At 41.3% G+C, this 21,826-nt stretch overlaps 1 protein-coding gene across 1 annotated transcript in view; it reads left to right on the plus strand.

Annotated features, from left to right (window-relative positions):
* The window catches only part of LOC110975312 (uncharacterized), a 94,837-nt gene that overhangs the window by 16,995 nt on the left and 56,016 nt on the right, over window positions 1-21,826 (plus strand). Inside the window, exons 7-32 of the mRNA XM_087130063.1 lie at window positions 617-807; window positions 991-2,382; window positions 2,887-3,237; window positions 3,595-3,705; window positions 4,400-4,507; window positions 5,082-5,435; window positions 5,553-5,669; window positions 7,342-7,449; window positions 7,871-7,969; window positions 8,552-8,671; window positions 8,860-9,213; window positions 9,649-9,847; window positions 10,329-10,588; window positions 11,237-11,385; window positions 11,788-11,944; window positions 12,170-12,295; window positions 12,664-13,011; window positions 13,477-13,596; window positions 13,691-13,798; window positions 14,688-15,038; window positions 17,283-17,393; window positions 17,656-17,763; window positions 18,073-18,414; window positions 18,540-18,656; window positions 19,611-19,718; window positions 21,130-21,228. Of these exons, the coding sequence (XP_086986189.1) occupies window positions 617-807; window positions 991-2,382; window positions 2,887-3,237; window positions 3,595-3,705; window positions 4,400-4,507; window positions 5,082-5,435; window positions 5,553-5,669; window positions 7,342-7,449; window positions 7,871-7,969; window positions 8,552-8,671; window positions 8,860-9,213; window positions 9,649-9,847; window positions 10,329-10,588; window positions 11,237-11,385; window positions 11,788-11,944; window positions 12,170-12,295; window positions 12,664-13,011; window positions 13,477-13,596; window positions 13,691-13,798; window positions 14,688-15,038; window positions 17,283-17,393; window positions 17,656-17,763; window positions 18,073-18,414; window positions 18,540-18,656; window positions 19,611-19,718; window positions 21,130-21,228 (6,008 nt within the window). The remainder of the gene's footprint in view (window positions 1-616; window positions 808-990; window positions 2,383-2,886; window positions 3,238-3,594; window positions 3,706-4,399; window positions 4,508-5,081; window positions 5,436-5,552; window positions 5,670-7,341; window positions 7,450-7,870; window positions 7,970-8,551; window positions 8,672-8,859; window positions 9,214-9,648; window positions 9,848-10,328; window positions 10,589-11,236; window positions 11,386-11,787; window positions 11,945-12,169; window positions 12,296-12,663; window positions 13,012-13,476; window positions 13,597-13,690; window positions 13,799-14,687; window positions 15,039-17,282; window positions 17,394-17,655; window positions 17,764-18,072; window positions 18,415-18,539; window positions 18,657-19,610; window positions 19,719-21,129; window positions 21,229-21,826) is intronic.

Consider the following 21,826-nt stretch of genomic DNA (forward strand, 5'->3'; position numbering starts at 1 on the left):
GCCATCTTAACGGGTAACTTCAGCTCAATGTGGACGCCATTTTGGGCCTTACCTTTGCAATGCAGCTTGACGGGCTCGTTAAGAAGATCTGCCAAATCATGATAAAGGACTGTCTTGTCAAGCTATTGGAATATTTAGTTGCTGCCGTCGTTTATGCCCAACGGTTTCACCTCTATAGAGTAGTCTGCACCGTCAACTCAAATGTCGTCATAAGATTTTCCTGTCTTAAAGCATGTACACCTTGACCTGCATTGGACACACTTGGAGAAAATAATGAATGTGGAAAACTTAATGATGCATCGCAAATGACTATATTATGACACCATTTTAGTTTTTTTAGGTTTCCTTTAATCGAATGTTGCCCTCCACGGTAATCAGAAAATTGTATTATTGGTGACGCCAGCATCACATCATAGATTTTTTCAGAGTTTTTTCAGCATGCACAACTAAGAGTAGGCCTAATTGATATACAAAGATCTTGGCCAAAAGATATAGGCCTATTAACGTTTTATTTCAGAACTCTTGAAAACCTGGGTCAGTGATAATCTCGATCACGTCCTAACTAGTCTCTTTCGCCAAATACTTAATACAGAAATTTGTCCTTTTCTCGCTGCAGCAACGGAAGCACAATAGCAAATTTATTCAGTCGTTTTAGAGAAGCCATCGTTCATGATAATCAAAACCCTTCAGACTTGAATTTGGTCTTGCAAGAGTTTGTCGAGGACATCAAGAGTCTGATTGAGAACTCAACTAGTCAGCCAGGGTGTTGCGGTGGCCTCCAGGTCATGTCAATCGTCATTAACGAAGGTATGATTTCGAAAATTGAGTATAAGAGTTTTCAACTCCTATGGAATTTACAACTGGTCTGCCTACACTGACTTTACGCAGGTATTACGAGTGTAAGTTTGTGTAAGAGTATTTATATTCCTTCGGAAGTTGTTACTTGTAGAGAGTTTTTAATTCTTATCACGTTTGCTATTGATTTCAAAGCAAACATTCAGCCGCAACCGGATGTGTCTGAAACCACCCAACCAAGGCAACCTGTAGATGCAACAACTGATCAGTCTACTGCTGCCCCGACGAGTCCACCGACTGCTGCTCAGACCAGTCCACCGGCGACTGCTGCTCTGACCAGTCATCCAACTGCTGCGCCGACCAGTCCATCGACTGTTGCTCCGACTAGTCCACCGACTGCTGCTCCGACTAGTCCATCGACTGCTGCTCCGACTAGTCCACCGACTGTTGCTCCGACTAGTCCACCGACTGCTGCTCCGACTAGTCCACCGACTGCTGCTCCGACTAGTCCACCGACTGCTACTCCGACTAGTCCACCGACTGCTGCTCCGACTAGTCCACCGACTGCTGCTCCGACTAGTCCACCGACTGCTGCTCCGACCAGTCCACCGACTGCTGCTCCGACTAGTCCACCGACTGCTGCTCCGACTAGTCCACCGACTGCTACTCCGACTAGTCCACCGACTGCTGCTCCGACTAGTCCACCGACTGCTGCTCCGACTAGTCCACCGACTGCTGCTCCGACTAGTCCACCGACTGCTGCGCCGACCAGTCCATCGATTGTTGCTCCGACTAGTCCAATGACTGCTGCTCCGACTAGTCCACCGACTGCTTCCCAGACTAGTCCACCGACTGCTGCTCCGACTAGTCCACCGACTGCTGTGCCGACCAGTCCATCGATTGTTGCTCCGACTAGTCCAATGACTGCTGCTCCGACTAGTCCACTGACTGCTTCCCAGACTAGTCCACCGACTGCTTCCCAGACTAGTCCACCGACTGCTTCCCAGACTAGTCCACCGACTGCTTCCCAGACTAGTCCAATGACTGCTGCTCCGACTAGTCCACTGACTGCTGCGCCGACCAGTCCATCGATTGTTGCTCCGACTAGTCCAATGACTGCTGCTCCGACTAGTCCACCGACTGCTGCTCCGACTAGTCCACCGACTGCTGCTGCGACTAGTCCACCGACTGCTGCTTCGACTAGTCCACCGACTGTTGCGCCGACCACTCCATCGACTGCTGGTCCGACCAGTCTATCGACTGCTGCACCGACCAGTCCACCGACTGCTGCACCGACCAGTCCACCGACTGCAGCTCCAACAAGTCCACCGACTGCTGCCCTGACCAGTCCAGCCAGTGGTACACCTACCAGTCCACCCAGTAGTGCACCGACCAGACCACCCCTACCAAGTGGTACACCGACCAATCCAATCACTGCTATTCCAACCAGTCAACCCACTGCCACATCGACGGCTCCGACAGCTGCAAGTCCAGCAGTTTCACGCACTGGAGCTGTAACGTACAGCCCTGGAGCAGTGACAACGCAATCACCACCTGTTTCAACTGACTATCCTCGGGAGTCATCAAGTAAGGCTCGTTCTCGAAGTCCATATCACAAGACAGGAACATGGGATTCCTGCTTTGATTCCGAGTAGCTTGGGATGAACGTTGTGCGTATTGGATGATTTGTTTGGCCTTGAAATGCCAAATCTTTGTGAATTAGTAGGGGAACCTTACGTTTGTATGACACCTTAGTTAATTTGGGAAGAATCACCTGCACTTTTTGAAATTTTTTTGGAAATCTAAGTTTGATCATAGCACCTTGAGCCCACTACAACCTCTACACGTATTTCTTTTTGATCACCAGCGTCCATTTTTTACGTTCTCTGTCTACACCTTGTATTCATGCAAACACAGTCACTTTATTAATCGCGTCGATGTTTAGGGGGCTATCAACTTTACTTATTAGCTGTGAAGCCAAACAACTCGATGTACTAGAACTGAGGGAGGTTTTAAGGAAACAAAAAGGCATACGTCCCCCAGGAAGGGAGTTATTTAGGGCTCTCTTACATTCTGTATATTTCACCACAGATGTGACTGTCATCAATCTTGGGGCGAACGAGTCGACCCTAATGAGCTCTCCATCCTATCCCAACAACTACCCGAACAATCTGGATGTAGTTTGGATAATCCAAACGGTAGACAATTGGAGGATTCTCATTGAGTTCATCGCTTTCAACACGGAGAGTGGCTACGATTTTCTTCAGGCTGGGGATGGGGAGGATTTTTCCAATTCCTCCACAACTCTCTTCCGCTGGAGTGGAAGCAGTCTACCACCTCGTGTGTCGTCAAACGGGAACGTCTTGTGGCTGAGATTCACGTCAGATAGTATTATTCCCAGTCGTGGGTTTTCCTTGTGGGCTCAAAGTGTCTCGCCAAATGGTAAACAACGTCTTTATGTCGAATACATTATGAAGAGTTTTAATTTCTTACATTTCTGAAAGAGCAGTTGCGACATTATGGTTGCGAAATCTTTTCATATCCTTTCGCAGTCTCCTCTCGGAGTATCGATTTCTTTGAGCTGGCATTGCATTCTGCAACTTTTTTAAAAACGTTTTTGAAACTAACTTGACACCTCATTTCAGGGTTTTTGGATAGATATCTGGCTTCGGCTTTGAAACTCTGACTTTGGGGCTCTCCAATTTGTCCAATCTAACCCATACAGAGTTGAAACATCTGTTCTTTTCATGCAGATGCAAGATACAATTTCTTTTTCTGTGTTGATTCGTTTTTATTCAGGGACGAATTGTACTGAAGGGGAATTCAACTGCGGGGTTTATTGCATCAGTGACAACTTGCGATGCAATATGCGATATGACTGTACCGATGGCAGGGACGAGGAAGCATGTGGTAACGCTCAGCATGTGGATGTTTTTTATTTCACCTTATTTTCTGGAGATCCAGAGGTATTCGTGGAAAGCATAAGCCAGCGAACTTTAAACCACTTTCTAATGTAATCACTGGACCTTACTGAAAAGCAAAGCGCGCATTTAACCGTTACAATTCGATTTCAAAGGAATCAAGTTCAGCAATGGAAGAGCTGAGGTCGAGCTGCCAGTTCATACAGACATCTTTCCATGAAGAGGCAAATTCAGCTGGATCATCCAGGGAGTAGAGAAGATGCTCGTTTCTTTCACCAATCTCAATAGATTCAAAAGTATTATTTTAATTGAGCGCAGCCAGAAAGAAAATTGACTTCAGGAAAACAACCTCACGAGTTTTTGCCTTCTTGATGCCAAGTAATAAATTGACATTTTCTCTTTAGCTTTCACTTTCATAAAAATGAAAAATAAACTTTAAACGTGAAAATCGATCTTTGTAAGTAATTTGTATTAAGTGAAATGTGATAACGCTTGTAATTATTGCTTTGAAATATACTTGAGTATCTGTGAGATGTATCTTTGTTATGCAAAGCATCTACCAATCGATTCCACGTATTATATGAAATGAAACTCATGCTCAACAGACACGAATTTTATCTTTTGAAGGGTCATATAGTCTATATTCCAATTAACCAAAGGAGTTGCCTTTGTGCTATTTATAGGTTGTGTATTCAATTCGTGTCTGAATAATGGAACGTGTCAACCAGTGGGTAGCTCTGGCTTCAGCTGCGAGTGCCCTTCTAGATTTGGAGGCTTGAGGTGTGAAATAGGTAAGGAGATAAACATAATTAAACCGAAGCTTAGAAATGCCATCAGCAAAAAAAACCTCAGAAGGAGCTTGGCACCCGACTCGACTACCCACCACTATTTATAAGTGAGGCCTGTGCATCAAAATAGCCTGCAAGAACTGTGATGCTAATATATTACTGTATGATGTAATACGGTGGCACACTTATAAGTGAGGCTAGTCAGCATCGAGAAAATTTGCAAGCAGAAGGCTACTATGTGACACAGCGAAATTAAATTCGATAGCAATTTCCGCAAAGACTATGCCGATATTCATTATTTTGCTAAACACCACTTACAATTACTCTGAAGCTGCTTACAAACTGTTTGGCATTTTCCGTTTCAGTGAAGTCTCGTAGCGCACGCGGGTGACCTTTTTTTTCAAAAAGAATAATGCCACCGCGGGGCTTCCAGTAAAAATACTTGTAAATGAGGATTTGTTAGTTTATTGAGACCTTAATGAACGGAAATAGGAGTCCAGTGAATACCTTTAGACCAGAAACAAGGTTTGACAAAGCTGAATACGGTTTTCGTTTCCTTTTTGGTATGCGTGTGCAGCGATATTGAACATCTCCCTCGCGCTCGGGGTCAACGAAACCGTTGAAGTCACATCGCCAGGTTACCCGGGCAGCCTTCCACGAGGAGTCAGCATCAGCTGGATCATCAGGACGCAGGAAGACAGGAAAATTCTCCTTTCTTTTGGCAATCTTACCACTGAGTACTACGACAGTTGGGGGATTGGGAATGGAGATGTTATCAGTCAGTCCACCCTTCTGTCATGGAGATACGGACGCCGTCAACTACCGGTTCTCCTTTCGAATGGAAGTGCCATCTGGATTTCCTTCTCGTTTCCTTTGTCTTACCTAACAAGAGAAGGATTTTCTTTTCTTGCATCCTCTAAGCTATCCACAGGTATGTGGGACTAAGAACTGCGACTGATGTAATATGTTGTAATGAAAACGCCTCTTTGCAGTAGGTCAGTAAATTAAATGCATATTCAACCGTTTGAGAATTTCTTCTTTCTTTCAGAAACACTGACCTGTTCTGATGATAAATTTGATTGTGGGAATTCTGTTTGCATCAGTGAGCTCTTACGATGTGACAGGAGTTATGACTGCATTAATAACACAGACGAAATTTCCTGCGGTAAATATATTTAAAAACTAGAATAATTTTTGTAGGAGGTAAAATGGAAAGGAAATGTCAACACAAAATTATGTCTGTATGTTTAAGTTATGTAAAAAATGATTCAATTAATTGTTGTATTTTCAATTGGATAAACACGAAACATGCTTAGTGATATATTTTCGAAAGCATTTATTTTTATGCATTGTAATGATGTTTTTAAACTTTGCTTTGATTGCAACGCCTTTATTAGCCAAACGTTTTACCTCGCGAAACGCACGGTTTTGTCACGTGAAAGGTCAAATGGCTTCTACAGCCTAAGCCGGTCCGGCGATGGTGTTATTTTTTCCAGGGGGGCCCAGCTTCTGTTCTAAAGGGATTAAAATGGATAATTCGGTGCGCTCTGCGTTTGTAGCTGTAAATCGCTGCAGATAAGAAGTTTAAAAGATGTTCAATGTACTTTCTTTTCGTTGTGGGGGGGGGGGGGTTGACACAAAAAGACTGGAAGAGACATTATGGTACCGGTCATCCCCCAAGCCCCATTCAAATGTCCAAGTCCCACTAGGGAAAAAAGCCCAGACTTATGCATCCTATAGTGTACCAACATCAAAGAGACCCGCCCGCTGACGTGACAGACGTGATATTTGACAGACCCCGACCAGCCCTGGTAGGCCTTGGCTTCAGCTGTGTAAATTTTCCCATGGGGCACGTGGTGGAGTTGTTTATACACATTCCCATAGGACTTGGCCAGAGGCCGACTCCAATATTTTGTTTTCTGTCTAAGGGGAATCCCCAAAGGTGACCAAACTAGATTGTTCAGTATGAACACTAGAGGTAGGCAAAAACGGGAGTCGATTTTTAATTAAGAAATTAGCACTAAATCTAATAATTAATTTTGTGAGAGACTAAGTTGATTTAGGGAAATAGTGAGAATGCACTTTTTGTCTTGCTCGTTTTGATATCCTGGAAATTCGATGTTACAAACTGAATATCAATCACAGTGGTTATCAGTTAGGACAGTCAGAGGTAAATGTGCTAAAGCGACCAAACGGCAGCAAAAGGTGAATTTTTGACCATTTGTTTAAATAGTATTCTCCCTGATAGGCCTTTATATTTTTAAAAATCATTGTAGCTCCGAACAAAATATACAGCAATACTTAATAAACTAATCGCTCTTCTATCTCCTTCCTTGTTTAAACTGATGGGCTGACAGAGGCTATAGACCTTTTCCCCAGTGATGTCACAATCGTACTGGACCTATTATGTTTTGTGATGATAATAGGGGCATAGTGTTCTGATGATCATCTATACTTATTCAGGATAAACTAGTCCAACATCTAGCGTTCGCACGTGCCTTGCACGTGGTTGAAGCTGCCCGTAGGAATATATGCGATCACCGCGGTCAAGGCGGTCCATACGTGGTGGTATTGTTTCCATTAGCGCAATCCTGTCAAGTAGGTGAAAAAGCTCTGTGGTCACAAAGTGCCTTTTTGGAGACAATCTAAAAAAGCCAACAAGCTAGTTTCAAACCACCAGACTTGTGAGGCACACCTCGGAACCATGGCTCTCCAGAAGGAATTGCGATATTGTACTGTAACAATCGAGGTTATTTATACAGCCCATCTAAAACAGCGAAAAGGTCAGCCTCAACCGAAGCTTAAAGGATATATTTTACTGTTTACGGCTTCTGTAGGCTGTGATTTCATCTCCTGCCAGAACAACGGAACCTGTATACCAACATACTACGGCTATTTTAGATGCAGTTGTTCCCAAGGCTTTTCAGGAAGATTCTGTGAAGAAGGTAAATAACTATATTTAATAAATTCGCCCATGAAAGGAGAGAGTACAGATTTCCAATAGTTTAAACTTTGTTTTCCATGTACGTTACCAAAGTCGAACAAATAAAAGGTGAAAATATTACCAAAATAAACTTTAATGATCTAAACTAAACATTTTGATTGACATGACTTAATACTTCTTGATTCGCATTTTCTGATCCAAATCCTGAATGATATGGTCATGTTTCTGTTAAACACGAAGTGCACATTGATGATGTAGATCAAATACTTTTTTCTTACTGTCACATATGTCACTTCTTGAGTGTGTGCCACGATTATTAATGAAAGCAGTCGGTCAATTCTGAAAATTAGGTTTTTAAAAATCTCAAAATTTTAATTAAAATGCAAGAAGTAAAGAGTTTCCAATTTGTTAATTTCATCCAGTCATCTTTGAGTGTGAGGCTTATTCGTACACTTTTGAAGAATCTGACAGATGTGATGGAATCATTCAGTGTCCTAACGGCGATGACGAAAAGGATTGTGGTAAGACGTTCTGTCCCTTTACAGCTTTCGAACTAGTGGGCAAAAATGCACGTGATCTGACATACGTCGGACATCTTTTTGAATCAAATTGTTGGCAATTTAGTAACTCCTTTCATATTGTTCAATGTCAGACGGGAGAAACATTACAAAGACACGAAGTTTTGATCTGTTTTATCTGCTTTATTAGTAAAAAAGTAAGTGATCATTGAGCACTATTCTATGTAGGAAACGTGGCATTTTAAAAACAAAAACATCTCATTGCTGAAAGAGAATTCAGTACATTTTATTCTTTAAAATGAGTGACGTAAGATACCATGTTTCCTTTGCAGGAAATGAATAAAGACAGGGTAACCTGGACCTGGGGGTGGTTTTGTCAAACCCCAGAAACGGTGGGGATGAGGTTACGTTAACCTGCGCAGTTCGTGGGAACAAATCGAACGCACACTGTACACAATTACTAAGATAATTTCCTCGCTATTTTAAAATGCACACAATTGCATCTCACAATGGAAACATTACAGCCTCAAAGTAAAAGATGTAATTGCCCAATACACTTTATACATTAACTCTCTTGTTTTGTAGATTGTAGTGCAAACGAGTACCGATGTCGTGATAGCATCTGCGTGAGTTCAGCCAATGCAGAATGCAATGGCATACCAGAATGTCTGGATTATTCAGATGAAGGAGTTACCTGTAATACTGGTAAGTTTACCACCTCTGATCCTCCAGCAAAAAAAAATTTATTTGGAAAATAAAAACGCACATCGCAATTTCGAAATCAGTAATTCAGTGCAAAGTATTGGATATATCGACAAAAGAAGTTTAAGTGCTCGTTTTGTCAACGTAACGTGTTTGATCTTTTTTATCATTCTTTCTTGATATCCATTAAGCTTACTGCATCGAAATTCAGAGTGAAGTGTGCTCAGCTATTCTGACTTACAATACCACCTACTTCCCGAACGACTTCGTGTCATCCCATCGACAAGCGAATGACTTCATTGCTCAACATCTGCCTCAACTTACAGCCAACTGCACCGATAGCGAGAGACTTGCTCTGTGTATGTCGTTCTTCCCAGAATGTCCTCAGTTTGGTTCTGACCGAAGAGTCTGCTCAACATTGTGTTCCAGAGCTTTAAAATGTGTCGGTGTGGACACGGATTCTAACACCACAAGTTTGTCGTGTGAAGTCTATCCAGACCGTGGTTTGCTGTCAACATCGGACGGTTGTTTTTACCACAGAGCAGGTGGGTCGGCAACAATGTACGTTATTTGTAGTTTTTGCTCTGTTATCTGGGAAAATCTTGTTGAAATAAAGGCAGTGAGTTTGTTGTTATTGTTCCATTGTCTGCAAATTGAGAAGAGAGAAACAAGTGTCATTAGGGTGCAAACGGGCTGGCTTCCATTTGTCGGCCCATCTTGAATTTTTGGACTAGAAACCTTTTGACTTCACAAATTAAGAACACTCCCACTTCGTCGAGAACAACAATATGAGAGTGCAATGATTTTTGGGTGTAGGTCACGATGAGAACCGAAATTATGCGGTTGTGTGTTATAGGCCTACGTATTTAGAAGAGCGCACTCATGCATCGCGATCTATAGCTGGTGAAATAATTGCCAAATATCTTTAACCACTGTTGAATTTTACCAAGTAATTAGTACCTTTTAAACTATGTATCCAGATGTGCTACAAGCAGGAGACTGTGGGCGTCGACCAGCGGCCTCGCCTTCTCTTAATCCTTTCAGCCGTATCGTTGGTGGAGCTCAGACGCACATTGCCAACTGGCCTTGGATTGGTTCATATCGACACGCTAGTGGATCGCATGGATGTGGAGTATCACTAATCAGTAGATATTGGGCAGTCACAGCAGCACACTGCACGTAAGTTTAGAAAAGGGAAAACTCTTATCGGTCGATACCCATGAAATTTTAATTATCGTTGCGCAATTGTTGATTTGTATGTAAGTGTCATTCCAGCATAAACGTGAATGTTTTTTTTCTGAGGCGTTTACTGATGTGAAACTGGAAAAACTCAAAAAACGTTCCTGTAGCATTCCCCAGACACCGATACAAAGGGGAAATTAAGCCATCATCGTTCCCGCAAAGAATAAATGAAAACAGATTCTCTTGGGAGTTCGAAAGATCACATTAAACAGCAGGCCTAACTCAACTTCATAACGGTGGTGGTCGGGAACTATATGTTGAGAAAGAGTTACTGTCCTCTCAAGATCAAGGTATAAAATACCTTGTTCCACAAACCAGTGAAAAAAATTGTTTCAAAAGTTTTTAAAAATAACTGAGAACTTTACATCTTATCCATGGTTACAGATACAACAATAACCTGACTTCCTTTTCTTTCTAGGCATCTGCAATACGTAGTGTTTGGCAGTTCAACTTTGGATATTCCATTTAACTACCAGCACGTCTATAGGGTTAGCAAAGTATTCAATCATCCTTTGCATAACTCCCCGAGGTACCACAACGACATCGCGCTCCTGAAACTGGCCTCCCCCGTACGATATACGGACACCGTCCAACCAATCTGCTTGCAAATTGCTGACAATGAAACTGAGGTCTACGACAGGTGCCATGCAATAGGTTGGGGCCGAACTTCGTACGGAGGTAAATGTTGATGCCTTTTGTAACAAGACTCACAGAGAAATTGAAAGGCAGTTCTTGGTTCCGTTGTGGAGTTTGTTGTACATTTTCTGTATGACGTCGAACCTGCTTTCCAAGGATATATATCAAATTTTGTTTCCCAAGTAACTTGCTTTTACTACGAGTACGATTACTCTGAAAACGGTACTCGAGTAGTACTCGAGTACGAGTACCGAGTACGAGTACTACAACACTGATGCCATGCAATGGGTTGGGGCCAAACTTCGTACGGAGGTAATCAAGACTCATGGGGGTACGGAAGGGTGGTTCTTGGTTACGTTGTATAGAGTTCACGTACATTTTGTGTATTATAACGTCCATCCCGTATTTCGAAGGATATCAATATTTGTTTTCAAAATAACTGGTTTTAATTGTGTATTACATGTTATTTCCTCTATTTGCACTTAATTTGAGTTCAAATACTTCATAACCCGAACATTATTTGAAAGACCACTAAAATCGTTGTAGTCGTTAGTATTTTATTTTGAAATTTTCTCTTAAAATAAATCCTTCACTTCATTTTGAGTACAAATTGAATTTTGAATAAGTAACATGAAGTGAGTTATACCTTCGACCACCTTGATTCTCAAATCTTGACCCTTTTGTTTCCAGGTATCGTCTCTCCTGTCTTGAAAGAAGCACGTGTGCCTCTACTGGGGTGGGAGCAATGTAAAGCTAACAGTGAAATTCAGGGACGACTATTTGTCTCATCAAGTCAGATATGTGCTGGAATTGGAGACGAAACTAACAAAACCTGTAATGTATGTTGGAGCTTATTCATAATAATTAACGTTCTTTCAAATATTGATTTCCCCGGTTAAATTGTAATTTAAAAGAAGCGGTGGTGCGCGTTTAGGAGAGACGTCTGATTATCGATTTGACTCATTTATCAAAACGTCTTTATCTTGTCCAAATTGTAAAATTGCTTCTCGAAGACTTATCTTTTATTGAATTGTTTAATGAATTTGTCAGGAACGTGCGAGTTTATGCTGGCCAACCATAATGAACGATTGAGCTGCTTTGCAATGAAAATTTTACCAAGACCCAAACGGCTTGTGTTGTAGTCGTGCTCTTGAATTTCATATTAAGTTTAAACATTATTTAGCTTTAGTTATCGTTAGCCTTATCACGTGAGATTGTTTTTTTCGTACCTTTGTGTGCAGGGTGACAGTGGAAGTCCACTGGTCTGTCAGGGCACGGACGGCCGGTGGAAGATGGTTGGCATTGTCAGCACTGGTGTTAGATGCGGACAAACTGCCCCCACCGCTTTCACAAGAGTCTCACAGTACATTGATTTCATCAGATACACAATCGCTTCAGGTAAGATCATATAAAACAGAAATAACACGAAAATTTACCAATTTGTGACAGGTCTTAATCCTGGTAATTCCCTGTCCTGTTGGAAAAAAAGAGGACTTTTGTCAAACTTCAGACCTTTAGGACAGTTTTATTTTGGCTGTAGTAATGAACGCAAGGTTATAACAATTGTGTTTGCAGAGGTTTATTAACAAATGCTTCAGAAGGTGAACCTTTTGTTCTGTTCAGATTCCAATCTATGCAGTGTGGATGACTTCAGATGTAGCTCTGGGACTTGTATAACGCCTGAGCTCGTGTGCAATACGTTCCCTGACTGTGACGACGGAAGTGACGAATTATCTTGTGACCCTGGAGGTATGAAATATTGGAGATAATGTTAACACGAGAAAAGTATTCTTCTACAGAAAGGAAAATTGGAAACAGCATGTTGTGGAGCAGTGTTATGAAGAAAAATCCGTTATGCTTGTGCTTGTAAATCCCGATTTAGTACATTGCACCACATCACCTCCAAATTTAAGCAAACGTTCAGTAAATGTTGCCTTCTCTTACACGCATGTGGATTACAAAAGCGCAGTAAGTGTTGGTCTTCTGAGCAGCCTGTCTTCATACCCAGAACTTTAGTATGAAGTCTTGCTTTGGGTTAAAAAAAAACCTGGGACAACAATGTGTCCTGCTCTTTGGAAAACATTTCATATACGCGTTCATTCATTAAATTCTTACAGGAAGCCTCTCCGTTTCTCTGGATGAAAATGAAAGAATCCATCTGCTCTCACCTTTTTACCCGATGAATTACATCAACAACCTGAATGTAATTTGGAACATCTTCACTGAGGACGGTTTCAAGATTTCCATAATGTTTGTAACATTCAGCACCGAGCAGGGTGACATTTTGCAGGCTGGAGATGGCGTCTATGCTGTCAATAGTTCTACGAAATTCTTCTCGTGGAGTGAGATGAGGCGCCCACCTAGTCTTCTCTCAAGTAATAACACCATGTGGCTGAGATTTACGTCTAATTCCTTTAACACAAGAAGAGGATTTAATATCACTGTCACCAGCGTTCCCTCAAATGGTATGAAAATTATCAATAGGGCCTACATGTAGTTCTATCGCGTGTTTGTGTCTTGGAAATTATTTCATTTTTAGGAAGATGATTAACATTTCAGTCATGGTTATTTTATACAGTGATGTAGATTAGGTGGTTATTCACTAAATCAAAAGTCTTGAACTTAATGATCTTTTTCCCGTTTTAGAAAGATAAATGTTAGTTCTTTTTTTCTCTACTTTGTTCATTTAAAAAATATACAGAATGTGAGATACGAGTGACGCTGACTATACTGCTTATGACGCGCAGGGCACCAGATTGTTATATTTGCCCTTAACCTACAACAGTATATTGATTTTGTTTAATTAGCTTTTGGTTTCTTAATTGTTTATTCAACCTGGGCACAGATCTTCAAAACTACCAGGTTCATGGTTTGCCGGTAATGAGGTTTCCTTCATTACACATTTTAATTTTCGGAAAAATTTCCATTAGAATCTCTGAATTGTACGGAAGAGGAGTTTGACTGTGGACACTCTGTCTGCATTGATCGTGGCTGGTTGTGTGATCGAAAGATCGATTGCTCCGACGGCCGAGATGAGGAATTTCAGTGCGGTAAGTTTTATTTCCACGTGAATATTTTGTCAGTGGACAATGAAATTTTTCCATTTTTCAATTCATCGTTTGCTACAATTTCCTTTTAATTTAGGATGTGTGTTGAACACCTGCCTGAACAATGGAACTTGCCACCCCGTTGGAGGATCTGGTTTCAACTGTCACTGTCATGAGGGCTTTGGTGGCACTCTGTGTGATATAGGTGAGGCAAGTTTTGAACCCTCAAAGAGCCGGGTTTTTTTTAGACCATCTCATAGCCGGGTAGGGCGGATTCAACCCCTCCTCCCGGAACCCCGCTGTTCCACACTTTTTTTTTAAACATGATATGCTTATTGACATGCTTGCGTCTAATCATAAAAAATTAAGATGGAACCAAATCAAAATTGTATGTTTTGTTCTTACATTATTTGAAGGCTGCACACATGCCAGCCAGCTTTCGTTGAGCACCACAGTGGGAAAAGTATGCATTGTTGGTTGACCTGTCATGTATACTGGGGCAAGAACGGTTTGTTTGACTTTCACGAAATTTCAAATTTCAAAGGGTATTTTACTTCCTTTTTGTTTTTAATGCTCAAATATCGACGTTATGCTAGCAGTGGCGTAGCTAGGATTCACTGGTTGGGGGGGTATAAAGGGGCACCGGTATCTTATGGGGGGGCACCAGCTTTCAGTGGTGTGTTTGTTGATGGCAAGTTTTTGTTAGACTTGTTAAGTATTCATTCATCCTTTTTTTCAGTGGGGGGGGGTCTGGGGCACAAGGGATTTGTGGGGTCACGTGCCCCCAGGCCCCCCGTGGTTACGCCACTATATCCTAGAAAGAAAGCCGACATGTTACATGGTTTTTAAAGAAAAAGTGCAAAAGCGTTTCCATACATTGAAAAATTCCTTGCAGCTTCATTTTACGGTGATGTAAAGGTTGCTTGTGCACTCCACACATGAGCTTCGTTGGGTAAAATTCGTGAATCCCGGGAGTCGATTTAGGGCTGCCTACGGTTTTGTTTGGACATTTTCTCACCGTCGCGAGCCCACCGGGAAAGTAAGTTTGAGTAGCAAAAATTTAATCACCTCATTAAACTTATATTTCACAATAGACGTGACTCTCGTCAATCTTGGGGCGAACGACTCAGTCCTAATAAATTCCCCGTCCTATCCAAACTACTACACAAACAATCTGGACCTCGTGTGGATTGTCGAAACGGTGGACTATCGACAGATTCTCATCGATTTCATTGCTTTCAACACGGAGAGTTGTTGTGACCATCTAAGAGGTGGGGATGGAGAGGATTTTTCCAATTCCTCTACAAGTCTCTTCCGCTGGAGTGGAAGCAGTCTTCCATCTCGTTTTTCGTCCAACGGAAACGTCATGTGGCTGAGATTCACATCAGATTATAGTATCACCAGGAGTGGGTTTCTCTTGTCGGCTCGAAGCGTCTCATCAAATGGTAAGTCCCAATATTTATGCTCTATCTGTAGCAATAGAGTTTAATGTCTTAGGTACTTTCGAATGTTTTCTGTCGGAAATATATTGCCATATTGATAAAAGGAGTAGTGCAATATTATTTCAGTCCGAAGTCTTTATCCTTAATTTTTGAACTTTTAGCGCAGTAGAATTCTTCTGGATCTGATATCATGTAACTATCGCATATTTATTGCTAATCGTGGGGCTATCAATTCTAATATCCACTGCATGATACATTTAGGTTTTCTAAGAAATGTGCGTAAGTAGGAATATGACAGACCCCGTAACGCCATAAATACCGCGGAATAACCCAGTTACCCATTTTAAGACAAATTATAAGAAAACAGTGTGAGCCATACTTCTCTGTGAGGAATGCCACACATGTCATACAGTACCACATTCATGTCTCCGTGGTCGCGATGCGAAAAAGGGCATGAGATTGGCTGGAATCACTTGGCTTGGCAAATCACCTCTAGCACAAATTGCCGTGTTGCTTACTAAGTACTGAGTGTCAGCAAGTGGATCGCAAAAAGAAAGACTGCAAATTGTGACCAAAACCACATGCCTCAATATATTCTAATACCGAGTGAGTTGTTTAAGCCTATAATGTGGAAATATCGATCAACAGTTGGAAAAGTGGGGGACATGCCACCCCAGCCCCACCGATTGACGCCCACGAGTGTATGCAAACTTTGGCCCCAACTTTGCTCTTCTCTGCCACCGGATAGCCCCAATGGACAGCAAAGCTGCCAACTTTCCTGCTGTAGATAGGCTTACGGCAACTTCCCTATTGTGATCGAAAGCACACCAGCTCACCGGGACCCGGGTCTACCTACGCCAACTCGAAAGTACAAGAAAATGTTCATCGTAACTGATCAACGCAGTATTACCACAAGTTATTTCATGCACTCTGGTTCAGCTCATTAATGTCTAGAATTCACAATCTGGGTTGTGGACAACTTGTGGCTGAGTTCAGGCGGCTTGTTCTCGTTTGTTCACGAACAGCTTGATTTGTTGTTCGCAGGTCGGTCGCTCGAAAGCCGGAATGTACAACCGGTTATTAGCGCTAGTATTTATTTGTGGAAAGCAACATGTAACATGGCAGCGTCCTCGTGTATTCTTCGAGAGTTAATGTTGGATAACTGGGGTAACTTATTTTCCATTTAAACATTCATTTTTCTCATGGAAAATTATTAATGTTAATTTTGCAAAACTTTCTATTGTCTTCGGCTTTGTGAAGCCATATCGATACTTTTGCGGCTGTTCAAAAATCAAATCTCACGAGTTTTTCCGTGTGTTCGTGTAAAATCCTGACGAGGAGGTGGTGTTTGATCCTGCTCCAAGAACAGTGTTCTTGAGTCGTGTTCCCGCCGTTTGAGCACGGGAACACGAAACCCGTGTCAAGAACAGACCACCCGACCTCGACAGATATGTAAAGCGTGGTTTCCATATCGACCTAAGAAACGCAGAGAGCAACGCAATCAAGACGCAAACTGAAACGCGGACATATTACACTCCGGTGATCAACTAAATAGCTGACCATCAACGAAATGCATGAAACTGGGGCAGGGTTTGGGCCCCATGAGGCGGTACAGTCTATCTAAAACCACATTTTCTGCGAAAATCACAGCGTTTCGTAAGCCATTTTGTTTCAATTTTTGGGTGGAATGGCGTCATGCACACTCTTTTCCGTTTGTGTCTGCGTATTTATGTCTTGCGTTCCGTTTGAATTAAAAACGACTAGATGGAAACCATGCTTAACCGCCATCATCTTCATGACAGTAAACCCCACAAAGAAACAATAATGCAAAGTTTATAGTTGTTGGAGCACCATTACGGTGTCCAGGGGGTAGCGTGGTCAAATCCCACTGCTCCTTATTTTCTTTGTTCATCCTTTTAATCAATTAGTTAGCCATGTTGAATTGCATTGAATGGTTTTTGAAACGATTGAAAAGCTGTTTTGACTTGAGTCCTCCCCGTTCAATTTAAAGTTGCATTATGTATTTTGGTCAAGCTCCTTTGGGTTTCGTAAGTGGTTTCTGACCAGTGCCTTGCCTGTAACAAAAGATATTGGCTGATGGGAAGAAGAGTCAAACGAGACTGGAGAGTTCATAGTGCCGGTACAACGTTCCAATCAAATCAACTTTTTACTTCGTTCTGATAACGGATTCAGTTTCTCTATAATTATGATTTGCTTCAAAGGTTTTAATTTCGTTTTATTATTTAGAAACGAACTGTGCTGAGGGAGAATTGAACTGCGGGGCTTATTGTATCAATGACAACCTGCGGTGTAACTATCAAGATGACTGTGTCGATGGTAGAGATGAGGAAGAATGCGGTAAATATACAAATCATTAAAAACAATCGTTTTAATTAAAAAGGTTAATGTGTTGGGATGCCCTAATGAAATTTACCAACTCTAAACCTATTCCTGTCTATGATTGTCAAAGAAAACTTTGGAACTAAACGAACGTTAGTGCGCTCCAGTAATCGTGAAATGGAATCATCGGTTTCGAAAATATTTTAACTTGACTTTATAGCCCTACTTCCTTCGTAGCTATATTTCCGGTCTTTTTTATGCGATTTTTTTCTGTTATCAGGTTGTGTGATCAGCCCATGTCTAAACAACGGGACATGTAACCCTATTGGAAGGTATGGCCTCAGCTGCATATGTCCCACCGGCTTTCAAGGGGCGAGGTGTGAAACAGGTAAAGTTCAAATATAACAGGTGCATTCCCAATTCACTATCACCGTGTTAACTTTTTAAACATAATATCACTTTGACTTTGATAAACGTGAGCTGATAAAACTTGTACGTCATATTTCTAATGTCAATGTTTATTTGTTAAACACTACATGAATTTATTTTTAATGTCATCAATGTAAGAACCATGTTTAGAAACTGATTTTAGCGCAGTGTTTTAACTGTATTGTTAGCATCTATTGAATACAAGGAGAGATTAAACCAACCAAGCTCTACACTGTTTTCTTCTTTGGGTATACATTTATATTAAAAGTGAACATCTCCCTCGGGGCCAACGAAACCGTTGAAGTCAGGTCGCCAGGTTACCCAGGCAGCTTTCCAAGAGGAGTATTTATCAACTGGATCATCAGGACGGAGGAAGACAGGAAGATTCTCGTTTCGTTTGGCAATCTTACCACCGATTACTATGACAACTGGAGGGTCGGGAATGGAGATGTTATCAGTCAGTCTACCCTTCTGTCGTGGAGATACCGACGGCGTCAACTACCGGTTCTCCTTTCGAATGGAAGTGCCATCTGGATTTCATTTTCGTTTTCTTTGTCCTATCAAACAAGAGAAGGATTTTCCTTTGTTGCGTCTTCTGTGCCATCCACAGGTATGAGAAACCGAGAACCGTGATTTAAAGTAATAGTTTTGTTATCGAAACCTTTTATTTGCCGCGTGGCCATTGATTGCAATGTGTAAACACTGAATTTTTGAAATTTTGTTTTCTTTGTGTAGAAACTTTGACCTGTTCTGATGATGAATTTGATTGTGGAAATTCTGTTTGCATCAGCGGTCTCTTACAATGTGACAGAAATTATGACTGCATCAATAACAGAGACGAAATTTCCTGTGGTAAATATATTATTTAAACTGGTGTAATTTATCTCGTAGGTGAATGGAAAGGTATTAAAAATGAAAAATCCTCTCTGTGAGTGTTAATTTTGCAAAAATGATTTAATTGACAGCTGTTATAGTTTTAGATTGAATAGACACGAAACATGCTTGGTGATGTATGGTTAAAAGCGCTTAGTTCGATGCGTTATAATAACGTTTTCCAACTTTGCTTTGATTGCAACGCATTTAGTACCAAAACATTTAAAAACTAAGTGCGTTTGTAAATACTAAAACTGCACCAAAAGCATAATTACTCCCAACTCTTATTCGATTGTGTTAAAGCAATGCATTAATATAATTATCAAGTCTTACGAGAGTATTGAGTTGATTTGAGGAAAACCAAGAAATTGGAAATGGCATTTGGACTATAGCTTGTTCGATTTCCACGAAATTCGGTATTAAAAAAACTGATTATCAGGTACAATGGTTATCAGTTTGGACAGTCAGAAGTTAAGTTTCTAAAGCGACCACACGGCAGCAGAAGGTGATTTTCGACCATTTGTTTAAATAAATAATATTCTCGCTGATGAGGCCTTCAAATGTTTTTTTTAAACCATTGTAGCTCCCAACAGAATATACAACTCGACGCAATCATTTCAGGCAAAAAGAAACACACAAAAGCTAATCAAATGTATAACTCTCCCATCTCCTTCCTTTTTATTACTGATGGGTTGACGGGGGCTATGGTCATAGCGTTCCTTTTTCTGAGACAATCTAAAAAACCAACAGGATAGCCTCGAGCCTCGAGCCACCAGACTTCTGGGGCACACCTCCGAACCATGGCTCTCCAGAAGGAATTGCGATATTGTACTGTAACAATCGAGGTTATTTATACAGCCCATCTAAAACAGCGAAAAGGTCAGCCCCAACCGAAGCTTAAAGGATATATTTTACTATTTACGGCTTCCGTAGGCTGTGATTTCGTCTCCTGCCAGAACAACGGAACCTGTATACCAACATACTACGACTATTTTAGATGCATCTGTTCCCAAGGGTTTACAGGAAGATTCTGCGAAGAAGGTATTTAAGTGCAAGTTTATTAATTCGCCCATACACAGATGGAGTACAGATATTTGATAGCTGACATGGACTGTCCAAATAAGAATGTGGCGAATGTAACTGACACCTCTTGTGGTGGACCCAGTAACCGGCCGGATCAGGGATGGAATTGACCTGGCCCAGCCCCACAAATATATTTATTAACCTTGAGCAAGGATGAGCGGCTACCCTGACACAAGGGGGGATATCAGTAAACGAACGGCGGACTAAGCCTAGGGGCAGTTCGTTGGGTGGACGTTTACCACCAATTAGGAAAGACTAGATTCATCTGGTTATACAGTAATGAAACACAGGGAAACCTAAATAAACCTCACAGTGACACAGGATTTCCAAGGACAATAATCAAGTATTTGATTTATTGCAATAAAAATCAATAAGGTATATAAATCACCCAAAGTTTATGTACACAATATACCTCACAAGGCAATACAATATGCCTCACGTGGTTAACTAACCACCCGACTAACTTAAACACAGCTAGCCTACAACCCAAGGGTTACCTCTCTAAATAGTGATAGCCCTCACACAAATAACACAGAGTGTCATGCAAAACAGGGTCGATCTAACGAAAGGGAAATTACCCTCACAGCGATCTGAGTACATCAAGTAAACCTCAAGGCTAGCTAGCACAATGACAAGATTGCCTTCCAGCCGTCACCCCACTATCAGTGCTTACAGACGACAAGCAATCCAACAGCAAAGACCACTAGCTCCCAGCCTAGGTTCACGACACTCAGCTCTATCACTAAAGTAATCTAGACCCAATACGGTTCGCTACTACACCTACCAGTTATAGTCACTACACGCAGCGCCCCAGGTGCAGCGTCCACACTATACCTCGCACAGTCACAGCACAGAACGGTAGAAAGCGTCCTCCACGATCCTGCCACTCTGCGACCCAGTAGCGAAAACTCACCAACTGATTGTGCGCGCTCTAAGCACGCCGCAAGCGCCCAGACCTAGTGCTCTACGCGACGCTGATTGGTCAACGCAATGCTTAATAATTCATGGCTTAGACTGGCATTCATGCCTACCCTGTTTCGTTACGAGAAGAAATAAGGACGAAATAAGGGTAAAAAAAATGCAAACTAAAAATAAACGTGAGTGACCAAAACCAAACGTCTTTTGATTAATATGGTCAATTCCTTCTTAATTCCCTCTTTCTGATCCAAATTCTGAATGATGTGGCCAATTTTCTGTTAATTAAACGTGAAGTGCACATTGATGATGTAGTTCACTTAATAGCTTCTTACAGCCATATATGTCACTTCTTGAGTGCGAGGTACGATTAAGAATGAATGCAGTCTGTTGGTTGTTCTCAAATTTTGAATGAAATATCAGACGTAAAGAGTTTCCAATTATTTTCATCCAGTCATCTTTGAGTGTGAGGCTTATCCGTACACTTTCGAAGAATCTGGCAGATGTAATGGAACCATTCAGTGTCCAAACGGTGATGACGAAAAGGATTGTGGTAAGACGATCTCTCTGTACAGTTTTTAACTTAGTAAGAAAAGACACGTGATCTGAAATACGTCGGACATCTTTTTGAACCAAATTGGTGGCAATTCAGTAATTTCTTTCATATTGTTCAATGTCAGAAGGGAGAGCATTACAAAGAGACGATTTTTTTTATCGTTTTGCTTGATTAGTAAAAATCTAAGTACTTTCTTTTCAGGGAGCTTTACCGTTTAAAAGGAAAAAACAAATAAAACAATTCAGTAGATTTTATACTGATGAAAAGAGAGTGACGTAAGGCATTATGTGCTTTCCAACAAAGGAAATTTTTTACTTTATATGTAACAATGGCCTCAGTCCTTAGTTACTCGAAGTCAGGCAAAAGAAAAATGAAAGTTTCTGTTGGTACGTTCTTTAAAGGATCTTATGTATGGTCAAAGTGTCTTGTCAAACACTGGAGACGATGGGAACAAGGTTAAGTAAACTTGTGTAACTCTCGGAAGCTAATTGAACACACTGTACATAATTGTTGAGATAATTTCTCAGAAATCCTCGCTATTTCAAAATGCACACAATAGAGTCTCACAATGGAAACATTAGATCCCTTTAGTAAG

Source organism: Acanthaster planci, linkage group LG02 (genome assembly GCF_054643075.1).
Source record: "Acanthaster planci isolate LZ-2023a linkage group LG02, COTS_SCS, whole genome shotgun sequence".
In the NCBI taxonomy this organism is placed as follows: domain Eukaryota; kingdom Metazoa; phylum Echinodermata; class Asteroidea; order Valvatida; family Acanthasteridae; genus Acanthaster; species Acanthaster planci.